The following is a 17663-nucleotide window of genomic DNA, read 5'->3' as shown; positions in this document are numbered from 1 at the left end:
GGTAATGGCTGGGTATGCCAGCCTCGGCTCCCTACTGCTGCTTTATGGGAGGGGTCTCACTGGCGCTCAGAGGTGCCGCAGTAGAGGGAGGCGGGGGCTGGTCCTCCCCACGCCGTGGAGGAACAGCTGGGCCTGCTGTAAACTCCTTCCCTGCCGATCCTTGCAGGAGGCTCTGCATGACGCAGGCATCCTCCACTCCAGCCGCAGAACGTCCGCGGGCTGTTGAAGAGCCTGATTTGATAAGGTGGGCTGACGGGCCAAAGCTTTAACTACTGGTACCACAAACCTTCCCTCCTGGGATTCACAAAAGGGATGGGCTGGATCCCTTCCTCTCTCGTGGGTCAAAAGTTCCAGGGAGGGGGCTTCCCTGGTGGCGCAGTGGTTGAGAGTCCGCCTGCCGATGCAGGGGACACGGGTTCGTGCCCCGGTCCGGGAAGATCCCACATGCCGCGGAGCGGCTGGGCCCATGTGCCATGGCCGCTGAGCCTGCGCGTCTGGAGCCTGTGCTCCGCAACGGGAGAGGCCACAGCAGTGAGAGGCCCGCGTACCGCAAAAAAAACACTGTGACGGTGTCAGCACAGTTGTTGCTTTGACAAGAAACGGTCTGTGACTTCAGACTGAATGCTCGATTCTAAGTTAAGGAAAGTCAGTTGTGACGCACTGGGGAAGAGTGGAAATGTGTGCTTTTTTGTGCTCTAGAAGAGCCTTCCTTATCCTCAGCACAACTAACGTTTGGGGCTGGATAATTCCTTGAGGTGGTGACCGTCTCCTGCGCTGTAGGATGTCTGGCAGCATCCCTGGCCTCAACCCATGAGAAGCCGGTAGCACTCCATCCCAGGTGTGACAACCCAAAACACCTCCGGATGTTGCCAAATGTCTCTTGGGGGGCAGTGCCGCTCCCCCTTCCAGCTGGAACCACTGCAGTAGAGTAACAAGCTTTCTGTTCAATTCCTGTGCCCTGTAGAGCTGTGGTCACTTGTTTACTCCAAGTATTTGGTGATTTAAGCACAGGACAGAGAGGTAGAAAGAAGGCAGTGTTTCTTTACTTTTTCCTTGGTTGACCCTTTAAACTCCCGCACAAGAGTCAGCATGATATATTGACTAAAAGTGTTGGTTTTCAGACATCTCTTCACCTTGTATGATCTGGGCAGGTCATTTAATTGGGCCTCAGTTTTCATTATCTGTAAAATAAAAGTACTAATGCCTACTTCTTAACTTGAGGATTCAGCTAGACATTGAATATATAAAGCTCCAGGTACAGTGTCTGGCATACGGTAGGCATTCCATAAATGATGGCACTTAAGAATGTATTTTACAAGTTTTAAACAAATTGGATTTGTTTTTGAGTTAGCAATAGCAGTTGCTGCTGCTACCTAAAATAGTAATGGGAACAGTTAATTTCCATAGAATTACAGCTTATTTCAATAACATTATGGAGTTCCAACTATATAGTAGGTACTATGCTATATGCAGGGAATAAAAAAATTAACTGTAATCCCTGCCATTAAATATCTAATATGTAGATTTAGCCACATAAATGGGTCAAATCATGTTCATCAAAATAAAGCCTTCGCTTACTGAAAAAGCTCAACACGAAATGGTCCGTGGGTTGTAATGGGGTGTAGCATTCATTTTAGTGTAGATAAATGGATCCCACCATATTTCTCAACTCTCTCATTTTCCAATAAGTACCAATTTTTATTCAAGTTTTTATGATCCTGTGATTCAACCACGGTGATTTAATTGTGTTCTGTAACCTTCTCTGCTCCCTCTTAGTACACATCTCAGCTGAGCTATCTGGAATATATTACCATATCTTTAAGTTTTCTTCAAGGATAATTTCCTAGCTTCTGAACGATACTGTGTTGGATGGATGTCATGAACTGTCCTTTACTGTTGGGTGTCGTAAGTTGTGCCCTCCCAGATGTAGTCCCTGAGTCAAGGATAAAGTGTAATTGATTCATTGAGGAAGTGCTCCCAGTGAAACAGTAAGGGAATGGAAGAAGTGGGAATTAGAAAGGGAAGCAGCCTATCAAGGGGCAATATCAGGGGAAGTCCTACCTCAGCCCAATCCCACGGGGAGCTCTAGAGAGTCTATTGCACCTTCGGGTGGTCTGTGCCACCTTGAGGCAAAGAAGCTGGGCTTTTGTACTCCTGACCAGTAGTCAGTGGCTGGTGACCTCCCGGATGGCAGAATGCTGTATGTAAACTCCCAGCCACTTAGAACCCACTAAGATCGTGGGCTCCAACTCACAATAGCAAGCCTCTGAAAATAGCAGGTGCAAATGATTAGCAACAAAGCACACAGACGCTAGAGGAGAAGTGCACAAAGCTGATGAGAGGTCACCCACAGTGTCCCTTCATTGGAAATTTAGGTTGCAGGGATCATTGTTACTGCGATTTATCTATTGCAAAGAATATTGCAGTGATTTTGCTGCTAGAAATAACTCCACAGTGAACATTTTTAGACTCAAATCTTTCTTTTTATTATTATCTTAGAATTGAGAGATAGAAGGAGTATTACTTTTCCAATAGGTATATACATTTTAAAGAACATGCATATGAAAAATTGCCTTCCAGAAATATTTTTATCAATTTACACTTCCAGCACTTACTGTTCATTTTCTTTTTTAGCAACAGTCTAGAGAGCATTGATTTCTCACCTATGAACTGAAGACCTGTAGACAACATCAGAGTTATTCTCAGGGATCAGAAAAGTCATGTTCCTGGTCTAGCTTTGAGTAGAGACAATAAATGATATCTCAAAATATGATTGTTTTGAAATGTATCAAGATGCTGTTATGTATAGATAAAAAGCATTTGCATTTTGTTAGTGTTTATGAATTCACGGTAGCATTTCATCATGTATTTTCACCAGTACTAAAAATATAACTAGTCATGAAGCATCTGTAGTACATTTTTTTAGGTCTCAAAAAGGTGCTACCTTGTTTTAAAGATTGAGAACTACGAGTCAATATCACTAAGATGTCTTAGGACATGTCTTGACTATTGATTAGAAAATCACCCATATAAACTGTTTTGTCTTAAAGATTTGTCAGTAAGAATGTCTATACGACTTGGCACCATACATATAAGGCAGATTTAATGACCAAGTCAACAGACTAAAAAGCACATCTCAGAACCATTAAAGGTTTTTAGGAACATATCTACCTACCTCCACCCCTGCCATAATAGAACCCCTTCTTTCTCTTATAGGGGTAAGGGAACACACCAGCATTGTCTTATTCTGTGTTTTAAATAGTCTAAAGAAATTATAAAGACACAGACAGGGCTATATCAAGGTGGAAGTATTGTTTGACCTGTTTTCTTAGCTCGATCCTTGAGGCTTTCTAAACAGCTGTTGAAGTAAAAATCAGAGACTGTTTTGGGTCTTGAGCATCGAGGAAGACAAGGGTGACACTTACTGAGCCCCTACTCTGAGCCAGATACTGTGCTAGTTCCTGTCTGCCTTTCTGTTGTGAATATGGAATTCCCATGACCACCCTTGAAATTTGATTTCTAATACAGTAAAGGAGAAAGCTGAGGTTGATAAAGGGCGTGACTTGCCTTGGTTAGTAGGTGGGAAAATTGGGATTTGAACCTCACATGAATTTCCCCTGACACTTAGAGGAAAATAGAATAAATGACCCATACTCTTGTATTTTAAAAGATGGACAACTCTCAATTTAAAAAAGACCATAAAAAAAAAAGATGGACAACTAACAAAAGCCCCAGTTGCCTTCTTCCTCCTAACCTTCCCCTTTCACCTCAAAAGAGGTTTCAGGGCTTCCCTGGTGGCGCAGTGGTTGAGAGTCCGCCTGCCGATGCAGGGGACACGGGTTCGTGCCCCAGTCCGGGAAGATCCCACATGCCGCGGAGCGGCTGGGCCCGTGAGCCATGGCCGCTGAGCCTGCGCGTCCGGAGCCTGTGCTCCGCAACGGGAGAGGCCACAACAGTGAGAGGTCCACGTACAGCAAAAAAAAAAAAAAAAAAAAAAGATTTCAGAATGAATGGTATGTGGATGAAAGACACTTGGATGTTAGTTAGAGTGTACTTATATCTCTTTGTTGAAGGAACCTTTTAGACATTGTTGCTATATATTTCAGTAGCTGAACATTTCTTTCCTGGGTATTTTTAGGTTCCTTTCTGGCAAAATTAATTAGTGTCATAGATCAAGCATATACTTTGAAGTCTGATAAAAATGTAAGAAAAAAATCCAAAGAGGTCTCTAAGTCTCTCTCCCGTAACCTGAAAGAAGACATTTTAGAACCACCAAGCTACTGTCACTTTGATCAGTTGGCATTTCCTGTTTGTTCTCTTAAGTCTTAGGAATGCTAAGTCATTCAGATAATACTCTGTACACTTCCCAAGGGTATCAAGAGGCCCTTTAGTTTTGCTTGTTCATCTTATTTTCTGGCTTAAGAGAATGTGGTAGATATTTGGAAATGAGGACAGGTTCTGGTGGATGTAGTTCAGTAATGTCTGCAGAGGCTAGAGGGACTAGAGTCCTTCTCTCTCCATTATAGGACCAGACCTGAGGCTTAATCACAGTTATTTGTTCATTAGCAACTGCAGTCACTTTGCAGATACAGCCTTCACTTCCATAGGTCAACTCCTGAAGGTCTCCAGAATGCCTATTGCCAAACACCCTTAACAGTTAGGCCTTTGCCTGTTGGCAGAGTGTCGGTGAGAAACATTTGGCCTGACTGCTGGGCAGCACAGTCCTGCTTAAGGCCACCTAGAAGTCTCAGTTTGGCAGCCTTTCCTTCACATTTACTTCTTTGGGAAGCTCTGTCAAGAAAGCTGTTGGGAGAGGCCATGATTCTAATATAATCTGATGTGCTATTTTTTCTCCTCCTCCTGTAGCCTCCTCCTGTAGCCGCCCCCCCCCGCCCCCGCCGCAGAAGAACTGGTTAATCCAGAGGTAGATTAATAAAGGATCTCAGTTTCTAAGAACCAGGATCCTAGGAACACAGAGACCAGAAGGATATCAAGAGTTTCCCAGGGCCTGAGAACATGTCAGCTTTCATTGATGGGAGGGAACTGGTTGTCACACCTTGCCCCCCACCAAGATAAACTGGGGTTCTCTCCTTGTCATGCTGTGGGCCAGTTGTTCATTCCAGGAGCTTGCATTGTTAGGACCTCACTCAGGATGGGGTTGATCCAGGAGACTCAGTACCTTCACATGAAGGTGATTCATTGTGATTATCCTAGCCCAACTTTTAATGCCCAGCTCACTCCCCCATATTATCATTATCTAGTGTGCCTCCCTTGTGCCATACAGCCCTGGGAGGCAAACCAATTCACAGGGTAGCAGTCTATCTTCCATAACTTGAATTTCAGTGTTCGACTATAGTCCAGAGAGGGATGTAAGTGGATTTTGGATTTTTCTACATGTCTGTTGCCCAGTATCCCCACAGTTAACTTAGGGTTTATTTGGTCATGATACTCAGATTGTGGTCTCTCAATACTGTCTCCCACTGAAAGGAACCAGAGTTCCCTAGAGAAGTGTCTGATTCCAACTGGGTATGCAAAATGAGCCTGGAACATCTTGCCAGACCAGAAACAAGGAAGCTATTGAGACTACAGGGTCACATGAAAGGTTCAGGAGCCAACCTGAAGAGGCTCGTTCTGAGCATCAATAAAAGTAGTAACATTTTAGTAGATCAAAACCCTTAAAATATGTTGAAAAACATGAGTTTGTAATTATACTAAGCAAACAAACAAAGAAACCCCCTCTGGTCAACACTAAGAATTCTGGGTAACCGAGTCATTATTTGGAGAATGATACAGGGAATGGATCTTGCCTTTGCTATACAAACTGAACCTCAAGACAACCAAATCGTTGGTTATGGGAAATTTCTTTTTATAGAAATATTCCAGCCAGTAAATGGAGAAAGAAAGGATTACAAAAGCACCATTTGTCAAGCCATAATAAAACAATACACTTAGGCAATGATCATGAGTAACTGCTAACATCACAAAAAAGAGACAGACAGCTGCTGTTTCCTGATTCCAGACCCCTGGGCAGTACCTCTGTGAAATACTCTTGCAAAAAAGAAATTTGAATCTGATCAGCCTCTAGAGCAGAAGTTGGCAAACTTCCTGTGAAGGGCCAGGTAGTAAATGTTTCCTGGCTTTGCAGCCAACTGGGCAGCTGTCTGTTCAACTCGCTGTAGGAGCCTGAATGCAGCCAGAGACAAAACAAAAAGTGTGGCCAGATCTGGCCCAGGAGTTTGCCGACTGCTGTTCTAGGTCTAACTACCAGTTTACAGGAAGTAAGGAAGACAGATGAGCTTGTTAAACTCATCACATGAGTGCAATTAGCAAAATCTAGACTGGGAAACTCTGTAGGACAAATAAGCTGGTTTCTTCAGTTAAAAATAAAGCAACTAGGGGAAGATTTTTTAAAAGACAAGAGACATATCAACCAGTTACAATGTTTGGAGCTTATTTAGATCCTGATTCAAATAAACTGTAAGATAGAAGGCAATCAGGAAAATTTGGACACTGACTAGATATTTAACATAATAAAGAGTTATTAAATTTTGAATGGGATAATGATATTATGTGTGTGTGTATTCCTTAGGTTTAGAGTATATACTGAAAATATTTTGAATTATATGCTATCTAGAATTTGCTTCAAAATAATCTTTGATTCTGAAAGAAATAAAATAAGCCACAAGTTGATAATTATTTTTTCTGGATGTTGGGTATTGAGGGTTTTTCTTGCATATATTTGAAATCTTTTATGACATAAAAAATTTTTAATATGTACATTTTACAAAATATATCACTTTAAACTTTTTTTTTTTTTTTTGCGTTACGCGGGCCTCTCACTGTTGTGGCCTCTCCTGTTGCGGAGCACAGGCTCCGGACGCGCAGGCTCAGTGGCCATGGCTCACGGGCCCAGACGCTCCGCGGTATGTGGGATCTTCCCGGACTGGGGCACGAACCCGTGTCCCCTGCATCGGCAGGCAGACTCTCAACCACTGAGCCACCAGGGAAGCCCTAAACATTTTTTAGAGAAGAAGAAGGGATGGAGTATTTTCTGTTAGGCACCCCTGGGTCCTCCTAAGACTGGTGGGAATTATCTGGCTAAGAGTTGGCGCCAGAAGAGTCTTTCCGGTGTTTTTTCCCCCAAAACTGTTTTCATACATCTTATTTGTCATTCTAAATAGATTCGACAGATATCATATTATTTATCATTTGAGCTGACAGATATCACATTATTTATCATTTGCTCATGTGTTCTATGTAACAGACATTTTGTTTTGTAAAAAAAGAATTTATAAGGTTGAAAATAAGCTTCCTCTTTTGTGACCAACTATACTAGGCTCCCATTGTTTAATCGATGAGCGTTTGTTCAGTGCAGGAGTCTGGCCACAAGTGCTTTTCACAGCCTGGGGAGGTAATGTGAGTGATGGCAACTGGTGGGGAGCAGAGGGGGCATGTAGGAAAGCAGGTGCCCACCTCCTGGGGCAGTTGCTATGCAGGATGTCTGCTGTGGGAATGAGGGCCCTGTGTTACCAGAACACCCATTCATTTTCCTTTTTCCTGAGAAGAACTCTAAATCTAGATTGTATGTGACATTGTCTAACTTTTAGTTGCTTAAAATATTTCTACAATGCCTTGTCTTCCAAACCAAACACTTGCACAGCTGGATTAGACCTCTGATTTAGCGTCTGCCCAATGGCAGGGCCCTAAATGAGAGCCTGTGGGCACCAGGATTCTAAAGTGCCCTGGCCCTGCTTTCTGTGAGCTTCCAGTCTAGTTGGGAGGAAAAAAAACATACTTGAAAAACAAAATGAGAGGTGTAGATAGGTAATGCTATGGGAATTCAGAGAAGGGGGTGGCTAACCCCATCTGGAGAAATTAGGGAAAGCTTCCCACAGGCCACAGAAGGAGTTGGGGGAAGCCCTGGTGTTCTAGGTGGAGAGCCAGGGAGAGAAGCAATGTCATGGACATGGGCAAGAGCAAGGCCCAGCAACAGGAAACCAACCCTTTGGGAGGAGAGTCAGTGGCCCTCCACAGCCCACCCATGAAGGATGTTTCAAGACAAGATTGTGTTCTGTACAATCAGGTGAAAATAGGCAGCAAACAGTGGAAAGCATGGCACTGAAACTCAGCTGAGGATCTGAGCAGCAGATCAGAGTATCATCTGTCTAGAAGTGATGGTTGAAGTCATGGGGCCTGTAGAGAGTGTGTTTCTTTAATGCTTGCCATTGGCAGGTGGTACATTTATATAGGTGGTAGGGATGCTCTCTGAGTCTGGCATTTCAAAACTACCAACCCATTGTTTATAACACTAAATCTTACTTAAAGCTCAAAGCAGCACCCAAATACTTCAAAAACATTCCCCACACTGGAAAGGAAAGGTTTGGAGTAAGAGAAACTAGAAGTCCATGGGGAAAGAGAAGCCCACATATGGAAGGATATGCCTGTGGTAATGGCTTTATTTAAAGGTATATGATCTCCCTCCAAGGACGGCCTAAAGTAGAGACTTTTTCACTGTTAAGAAAAGATTATTCAAGAAATTGAAATATTATATAGATTATGATTGTCCATATTAATGCTATGTAATACATTTGAGCAACATCTTTATTCCTTCCCTTATTTGAAAGTTTAAAGTGTAATTTCTCTTAAAAAATAAAACAGGATGTTATCCTGTTCTTCCCATAATGAGAATCTCTTCGTTCTAGAGAATAAGCATTTCAAAGCCTGATAACTCCAACAGTTATATCATGTAAAAGACTATCTATTTGGACATGAATATGTGTTAATATTAGGAATGTTATCAGCCTATAATAATGTATGGATTAATACCCACTTTCCTGGCTACTGAACTTTGGAGAGAAGTGAAAGCTTAGTCTTGGACATGTACGCAAGCCAGGTGAGTTTAGACCACTGAGCATTTAGCCTAGGAAACTGAGACCAAGAAGAAGTTATGCCCAGAACATAAATCAAAAATAGCTCTGATGATTCATTTGGAGATTGGTTCAAGATGGTGGAGTGTAAGGACGTGCACTCACTCCCTCTTGCGAGAGCACCAGAATCACAACTAACTGCTGAACAATCATTGACAGGAAGACACTGGAACTCAGCAAAAAAGATTCCCCACATCCGAAGACAAAGGAGAAGCTGCAATGAGACGGTAGGAGGGGCGCAAGCACAATAAAATCAAATCCCATAACTGCTGGGTGGGTGACTCACAAACCGCAGAACAATTATACCACAGAAGTTCACGCACTGGAGTGAAGGTTGTGAGCCCCACCTGGGGGTCCGGCCACGGGAGGAGGAATTCCCAGAGAATCAGACTTGAAGGCTAGCGGGATTTGATTGCAGGACTTTGATAGGACTGGGGGAAACAGAGACGACACTCCTGGAGGGCACACAAAAAGTAGTGTGCACATCAGGACCCAGGGGAAGGAGCAGTGACCCCATAGAAGACTGAATGAGACCTACCTACCAGTGTTGGAGGGTCTCCTGCAGAGGTGGGGGGCAGCTGTGGCTCACCGCAGGGACAAGGACATGGGCAGCAGAAGTTCTGAGAAGTACTCTTGGCATGAGCCCTCCCAGAGTCCACCATTAGCCCCACCAAAGAGCCTGTAGCCTCCAGTGTCGGGTTGCCTCAGGCCAAAGAACCAACAGGGAGGGAACTCAGCTCCACCTATCAGCAGAGAAGCAGATTAAAATTTTACTGAGCTATGCCCACCAGAGCAATACCCAGCTCTGCCCAACGCCATTCCCTCCCATCAGGAAGCTTGCACAAGATAGCCTCATCCACCAGAGGGCAGACAGCAGAAACAAGAAGAAATACAGTCCTGCAGGCTGTGGAATGAAAACAACATTTACAGAAAGATAGACAAAATAAAAAGGCAGAGGACTATGTACCAGATAAAGGAACAAGATAAAACCCCAGAAAAACAACTAAATGAAGTGGAGATAGGCAACCTTCCAGAAAAAGAATTTAGAATAATGATAGTGAAGATGATCCAGGACCTCAGAAAAAGAATGGAGGCAAAGATCGAGAAGATGCAAGAAATGTTTAACAAAGACCTAGAAGAATTAAAGAACAAATACCTAGAATAATAAAAGAACAAAGAAACAGAGGTGAACCATACAATAACTGAAATGAAAAATACATGAGAAGGAATCAATAGCAGAGTAACTGAGGCAGAAGAACAGATAAGTGACCTGGAAGACAGAATGGTGGAATTCACTGCCATGGAACAGAATAAAGAAAAAAGAATGAAAAGAAAAGAAGACAACCTAAGAGATGGCTGGGACAACATTAAACACACCACCATTTGCATTATAGGGGTCCCAGAAGAAGAGAGAGAAAGGACCCGAGAAAATATTTGAAGAGATTATAGTCGAAAACTTCCTTAACATCGGAAAGGAAGTAGCCACCAAAGTCCAGGAAGTGCAGAGTCCCAGGCAGGATAAACCCAAGGAGAAATATTCTGAGACATGTAGTAATCAAATTGACAAAAATTAAAGACAAAGAAAAAATATTGAAAGCAGTAAAGGAAAAATGACATATAACATACAAGGGAACTCCTGTAAGGTTAACAGCTGATTTCTCAGCAGAAACTCTACAAGCCAGAAGGAAGTGGCATGATATACTTAGAGTGATGAAAGGGAAGAAACTACAACTGAGATTACCCAGCAAGGATGTCATTCAGATTTGACATAGAAATCAAAAGCTTTATAGACAAGCAGAATCTAACAGAATTCAGTACCACCAAACCAGCTCTACAACAAATGCTAAAGGAACTTCTCTAAGTGGGAAACACAAGAGAAGAAAAGGACCTACAGAAACAAGCCCCAAACAATTAAGAAAATGGTAGTAGGAACATACATATCAATAATTACCTTAAATGTGAATGGATTAAATGCTCCAACCAAAAGACTCAGGCTCACCGAATGGATACAAAAACAAACCCATATATATGCTGTCTACAGGAGACCCACTTCAGACCAAGGGACAAATACAGACTGAAAGTGAGGGGATGGAAAAAGATATTCCATGCAAACAGAAATCAAAAGAAAGCTGGAGTAGCAATACTCATATCAATAAAATAGACTTTAAAATAAAGAAGGTTACAACAGAAGGAAGGACACTACATAATGATCAAGGGAACAATCCAAGAAGAAGAAATAACAATTATAAATGTATATGTATATATGCACCCAACATAGGAGCACCTCAATACATAAGGCAAATGCTAACAGCTATAAAAGAGGAAATCAACAGTAAGACAGTAATACTGGGGGACTGTAACACCTCACTTACACCAATGGACAGATCATTCAGACAGAAAATTAATAAGGAAACACAAGCTTTAAATGACACAATAGACCAGATAGATTCAATTGATATTTATAGGACATTCCATCTGAAAACAACAGATTACACTTTCTTCTCAAGTGCACATGGAACATTCTCCAGGATAGACCACATCTTGGGTCACAAATCAAGCCTTGGTAAATTTAAGAAAATTGAAATCATATCAAGCATCTTTTCAGACCACAACACTATGAGATTAGAAATAAGTTACAGGGAAAAAAATGTATAAAACACAAATACATGGAGACTAAACAATACATTACTAAATAACCAAAAGATCACTGAAGAAATCAAACAGGAAATCAAAAACTACCTGGAGACGAATGACAACGAAAATATGACAATCCAAAACCTATAGGATGCAGCAAAAGCAGTTCTAAGAGGCAACTTTATAGCAATACAATCCTACCTCAAGAAACAAGAAAAATCTCAAATAAACAATCTAACCTTACACCTAAAGGAACTAGAGAAAGAAGAACAAACAAAACCCAAAGTTAGTAGAAGGAAATAAATCATAAATATCAGAGCAGAAATAAATGAAGTAGAAACAAAGAAAACAATAAAAATCAATATAACTAAAAGCTCGTTCTTTGAGAAGGTAAACAAAATTGATAAACCTTTAAAACCAGACTCATCACAAAAAAGAGGGAGAGGACTAAAATCAATAAAATGAGAAATGAAAAGGGAGAAGTTACAACGGACACTGCAGAAATACAAAGCATCCTAAGAGACTACAGCAAGCAACTCTATGCCAATAAAATGGGCAACCTGAAAGAAATGGACAAATTCTTAGAATGGTATAACCTTCCAAGACTGAACCAGGAAGAAACAGAAAACATGAACAGACCAATCACAAGTAATGAAATTGAAACTGTGATTAAAAATCTTCCCACAAACAAAAGTCCAGGACCAGATGGCTTCACAGGTGAATACTGTCAAACATTTAGAGAAAAGCTAACACCCATCCTTCTCAAACTCGTCCAAAAAATTGCAGAGGAAGGAACACTCCCAAACTCATTCTACGAGGCCACCATCACCCTGATACCAAAACCAGAAAAAGACACTGCCAAAAAAGAAAATTATAGACCATTATCACTGATGAATATAGTTGCAAAATTCCTCAACAAAATACTAGCAAACAGAATCCAACAACACATTAAAAGGATCATGCACCATGATCAAGTGGGGTTTATCCCAGGGATGCGAGGATTCTTCAATATATGCAAATCAATCAATGTGATACACCATATTAACAAACTGAAGAATAAAAACCATATGATCATCTCAATAGATGCAGAAAAAGCTTTGGACAACATTCAACACCCATTTATGATAAAAACTCTCCAGAAAGTGGGCATAGAGGGAACCTACCTTAACATAATAAAGGTTATATATGACAAACAAAGGAAACTATAAACAAGATGAAAAGACAACCCTCAGAAAATATTTGCAAACAAATCAAGGACAAAGGATTAATCTCCAAAATATATAAACAGCTCATGCAGCTCAGTGTTAAAAAAAAAAACAAACAACCCAATCAAAATATGGGCAGAAGACCTAAATAGATATTTCTCCAAAGAAGACATACAGATGGCCAAGAGGCACATGAAAAGCTGTTCAACATCACTAATTATTAGAGAAATGCAAATCAAAACTACGAGGTATCACCTCACACCGATTAGAATGGGCATCATCAGAAAATCTACAAACAATAAATCCTGGAGAGGTTGTGGAGAAAAGGGAACCCTCTTGCACTGTTGGTGGGAATGTCAATTGATACAGCCACTATGGAGAACAGTATGGAGGTTCCTTAAAAAACTAAAAATAGAATTACCAGACTTCCCTGGTGATGCAGTGGTTAAGAATCCGCCTGCCAATGCAGGGGACACGTAACCACAACTACTGAGCCTGCGCTCTAGAGCCCACGAGCCACAACTACTGAGCCCATGTGCCACAACTACTGAAGCCCGTGTGCCTAGAGCCCTTGCTCTGCAACAAGAGAAGCCACTGCAATGAGAAGCCCGTGCGCCGCAACGAGGAGTAGCCCCCAATCACCACAACTAGAGAAAGCCCGTGTGCAGCGACAAAGACCCAATGGAGCCAAAAATAAATAAATAAACAAATAATTTTAAAAAGTAAATAAATAAGATAAAAATAGAATTACCATATGACCCAGCAATTCCACTACTGGGCATATACCCAGAGAAAGCCATAATTCAAAAAGACACATGCACCCCGATGTTCATTGCAGCACTATTTACAATAGCCAGGTCATGGAAACAACCTAAATGCCCATCGACAGATGAATGAATAAAGAAGATATGGTACATATATACAATGGAATATTACTCAGTCATAAAAAGAACAAAATTAGGTCATTTGCAGAGATGTGGATGGACCTAGAGACTGTTATACAGAGTGACGTAATTCAGAAAGAGAAAAAGAAATATCGTATATTAACACATATATGTGGAGTCTAGAAAAATGGTACAGACTAACCGTTTTGCAGGGCAGAAGTTGAGACACAGATGTAGAGAACAAACATATGGACACCAAGGGGGGAAAGCCACGGGGGGGGGTGGGGGGGGGATGAACTGGGAGATTGGGATTGACATGTATACACTAATACGTATAAAATAGACAACTAATAAGAACCTGCTGTATAACTAACTAAATAAATAAAATTCAAAAAAATTTAAAGAAAGAAAAACTGCTCTGATTCCGAGTTCTGCACAGCCCCTGACACTGTCCCAATGCACTGTTATGAAACTACACACAGACATCTCACAAAAACTCCTAAATCCAAGGAGCTAAGACAAACACCCCTGGCAGCCTTCCCCCAGGGGTGTTTTATAATGAAACTGTTCTTTTAGCAAAAAATTCACAACCAAGAAAAATTCTGCTGAATAAGGTGGGTATTTATTTGGGAGACCGTCTTTGCTGATTTCCAAGACCTTGGAACTTAGCTTTCTCTCGTTACTGTTGTTTTCTACCCGTTTTACTATCTTCTACATAAGTCTATAGTATGTGGGTGAATCAACTTTAAGCTATCAGAGGCAAAACCAATATGATGTCCATTATGAGTATGCAGATTCAAATATTTATTCAAACATTTGCTGATCCAGGAGGATTTCTTTGGGAAGCTTGGGGAGAATAGCTAATGGCATACTGAAGGCAGATGCCAGAAGCCATCGTAATGCAAGAGTCAACAGTTCAGAGTGATGAAGTTGGTGCCAGTCACCGAATTTGGCCATTTGTAACAAAGAAGGTACAAATTGTTTTATACTTATGATGCCTTGGTAGTATGTTAAATGTTAAAGAGGAAGTTTAGTTCCAGAAAGAAAGAAGCAGGGGAGCGGACACAATGTCTAATTTTTAGACCAAATGAGTAGAACTTCCATTCAGGATTTGGAAGCGCTCCATTATCCAACAGGCTGAAAGTAACTCAGGGGATTGTCGTGGTATTAGAGACAGTCCAAGGTGCCAAAGTCAAAACAGGCCACTCTGGCCATAGGAAAGCCCCAAGTGGGAGTGTATGTAGGTCACTTACATGTTTTGAATTTAGACAGGCTGCGTTTATACAACCATTTTACAATTAAGCGCTGGATAAGTTCTGAATGTTCTAAATTTTTTATAATGTGCTTTTTTCCCAACATATAAGAAAATTGCACCATCACCTTGAACGATGGCCTTAATGGTTCACCTTGGGGCCCTGAGTGTTCGGTAGGGCGCTGGCGGGGAACTCTGCCTCTGCTGACAGGCCTCTTCCCACCCCAGTGAATTTCACTTGCTTGAGAAGTGTTTGGAGCTAAGAGTGCCTGAGGCTCAGGGCTAAATTAGTCATGCTCAGTAAACATTATTTTGATGCAATGAAAAAGAATGAACAAAAATAGAAAGTGTATCAACCATCAGGTTTGATCCCACACATATTTACTGAACATCTACTTGGGTGGGAAGAAGGACAAGTACATGGAGAGGAAGACAAGGGAACACACATGCCCGTTTTGCCCGATGCTGTCCTGGTGCCCTTTCTTTCCCTGGAGCACATGGACGTTATTTCCCCTCGCTCCAGGTCTCCTCTCTAAAAGGCTCCCCTCTTTCTTGTTCTCTGCAGACACCCCCAACTTCCCCCATGTAAATGCACATAACAGGAGGACAAATTGTTTCCTGGGGAAAGTTGTGCTGATCAGAAGCTTGGGTCTATAAGGGAGGAACCAAATTAGCCACATCTCAAATTCTGCTTTTGTTTTACCAGCTGCCGCTTCTAAGTTCTTATTTAATGAAAGTATTTGCTTTTCCATAAACACATGTAAATTTCCTACCTCTTGCTTCTCACAGCCAAAGAAAGCTCAGTAAGTGGTAATCAAGGAAGAAAGCATATTTCAAAAAAATCACTGTAATTGAGAATATCAGTGTAAACAACGCCATCTTCACAGTTGATGAATTTGCCAATTGTTCTGCTGTCTTGTAGATTTAAGGGTGTCACTTAAATTTATTTTTATTAACAATTCATTAATTAGGAAAGTTATATATATGGTAAGAGAAAGTGTGTAGTTATAAGATAATCACAGCAACCCAAGGGATTCACTCCCTTATTTCAAACTCTCCAGTGCCTTCTTTCTTTTTTTTTTTTTCTTAATTTATTTGATCGCACTGGGTCTTAGTTGCAGCTCACCAGCTCCTCAGTTGCGGCACGTGGACTCCTTAGTTTTCATTCGCGGGCTCCTTAGTTGCGGCTCACCAGCTCCTTAGTTGCGGCACGCAGCCTCCTGAGTTGTGGCATGTGAACTCTTAGTTGGGGTGTGCATCTGGGATCTAGTTCCCTGACCAGGGATCGAACCCTGGCCCCCTGCATTGGGAGCGTGGAGTATTAACCACTGCGCCGGCGGGGAGCTCTCTCCAGTGGTTTCTCGTGACCCCTAGAATGAAATGCAAGAGCCATACCTGGTGTGACAGGCCCTTCAGGATCTGGCCCCTTTTTCTTCTTCACCTCCTCCCCAACCTCTCCCCTTCATGTCCCTTACATCGCTCCAACAATCCACCTTTGTTCCCACCTCAGGGGCTTCGCCCTGCCGTCCTTCTGCCTGGCACATCCTTCCCCCCTTTCTCGTCACTCAGCTCTCAGCACGCGTGTCCCTCTGCAGAGGTGGCCTCCCTTCCTGTCCTGTCCCATGCTCCCCCACTCCGTTCACTCACATCACCGTGTCTTATTGCTGTGGCCTGATCCCTCTCTGAAATGACTTTATTGCCTCCTGGTTTATTTTCTGTCTCCCCTCTAGAATATAAACTCCAGGAGGGCAGGGGTCTTGGCCATCTTACTTACATTTCTATGCTCAGCACTTAGACAAGTGCCTGGCACACAGTAGGCTCTCAGTAAATATTGGTGTGATTGGATGAAGGGCGGTAACAAGGATGGAATGATTAGAATTGTGTCTGGCACAGAGTTGGGACCAGCAAGTGGAAGTTTCCTTCCTCTCGCTCCGCATCCCCCTAACAAAATATATATAAAGGAAAACAATCTAATCTACACTGTTGTGTCTTGAATATATTAAAGATATTCAGTTACACTGAGTATAGTAAATCATATCTAGCTGAGTATTCATTAAATGTAGAATGTAAATATTTTCTTGATTTCATTTTTCAGGTTGTCCTTGCCAGAAGGAACCATGAATTGGCATTTTCCCTTTTTCCTCGTGGCCACCGTGACATTGCCCTCTGTGTGCTCCCAGTTCAACCCCCTGTCTCTGGAGGAACTAGGCTCGGACACAGGAATCCAGGTGTTCAATCAGATTGTCAAGTCCCGGCCTCATGACAACATCGTCATTTCCCCCCACGGGATTGCGTCCGTCCTGGGGATGCTTCAGCTGGGAGCCGACGGCAGGACCAAGAAGCAGCTCACCACAGTGATGAGATACGGCGTGAATGGTGCGTGCGCCTGGGCCTGGCTGGCGGGACTTGCAGGAGTCCCAGTCTGGAGGGCCCCTGGCTTGGTCTTTGCTTACCACACAGAGGAGCAGAGCAGCTGGGAGGGGTCTTGCTGGTGCCCCCTGGGCTTGAGGGCCAGTCTCCTCTAAGGCACAGTGGCAATGCTGGGAGTTAGGAGAGCTGGGTTCTGGTCTCCGTTCGGTAGCTGTGGGGCTTTGGGCAGTCACTTGACCCCTTGAATGCCCCTGTTTTCTCATCTCTAACAAGAAAACTTCCCGTCTGCCCCCCCTCTATGTTGCACAGGGCTCAGAATGCATCATGGCTGTGAACGTACTTTTAAATCCGTAATCTTGGGAGGTGGGTGGGTGTGACCATGGAGGGCAGC

General features: G+C 42.5%; 1 protein-coding gene across 3 annotated transcripts in view; it reads left to right on the top strand.

The window, feature by feature from the left end:
• The window catches only part of SERPINE2 (serpin family E member 2), a 73434-nt gene that overhangs the window by 30177 nt on the left and 25594 nt on the right, over positions 1-17663 (top strand). For all 3 annotated transcript variants that reach the window (XM_033426603.2, XM_033426613.2, XM_004262644.4), the window contains exon 2: positions 16998-17278. In XM_033426603.2, the coding sequence (XP_033282494.1) occupies positions 17020-17278 (259 nt within the window). In that variant the 5' untranslated portion in view covers positions 16998-17019. The remainder of the gene's footprint in view (positions 1-16997; positions 17279-17663) is intronic.

This window comes from Orcinus orca, chromosome 7 (genome assembly GCF_937001465.1).
Source record: "Orcinus orca chromosome 7, mOrcOrc1.1, whole genome shotgun sequence".
In the NCBI taxonomy this organism is placed as follows: Eukaryota; Metazoa; Chordata; class Mammalia; order Artiodactyla; family Delphinidae; genus Orcinus; species Orcinus orca.
The sequence above is the reverse complement of the archived record's forward strand: the minus strand, read 5'-3'. Positions and strand labels throughout refer to the sequence as shown.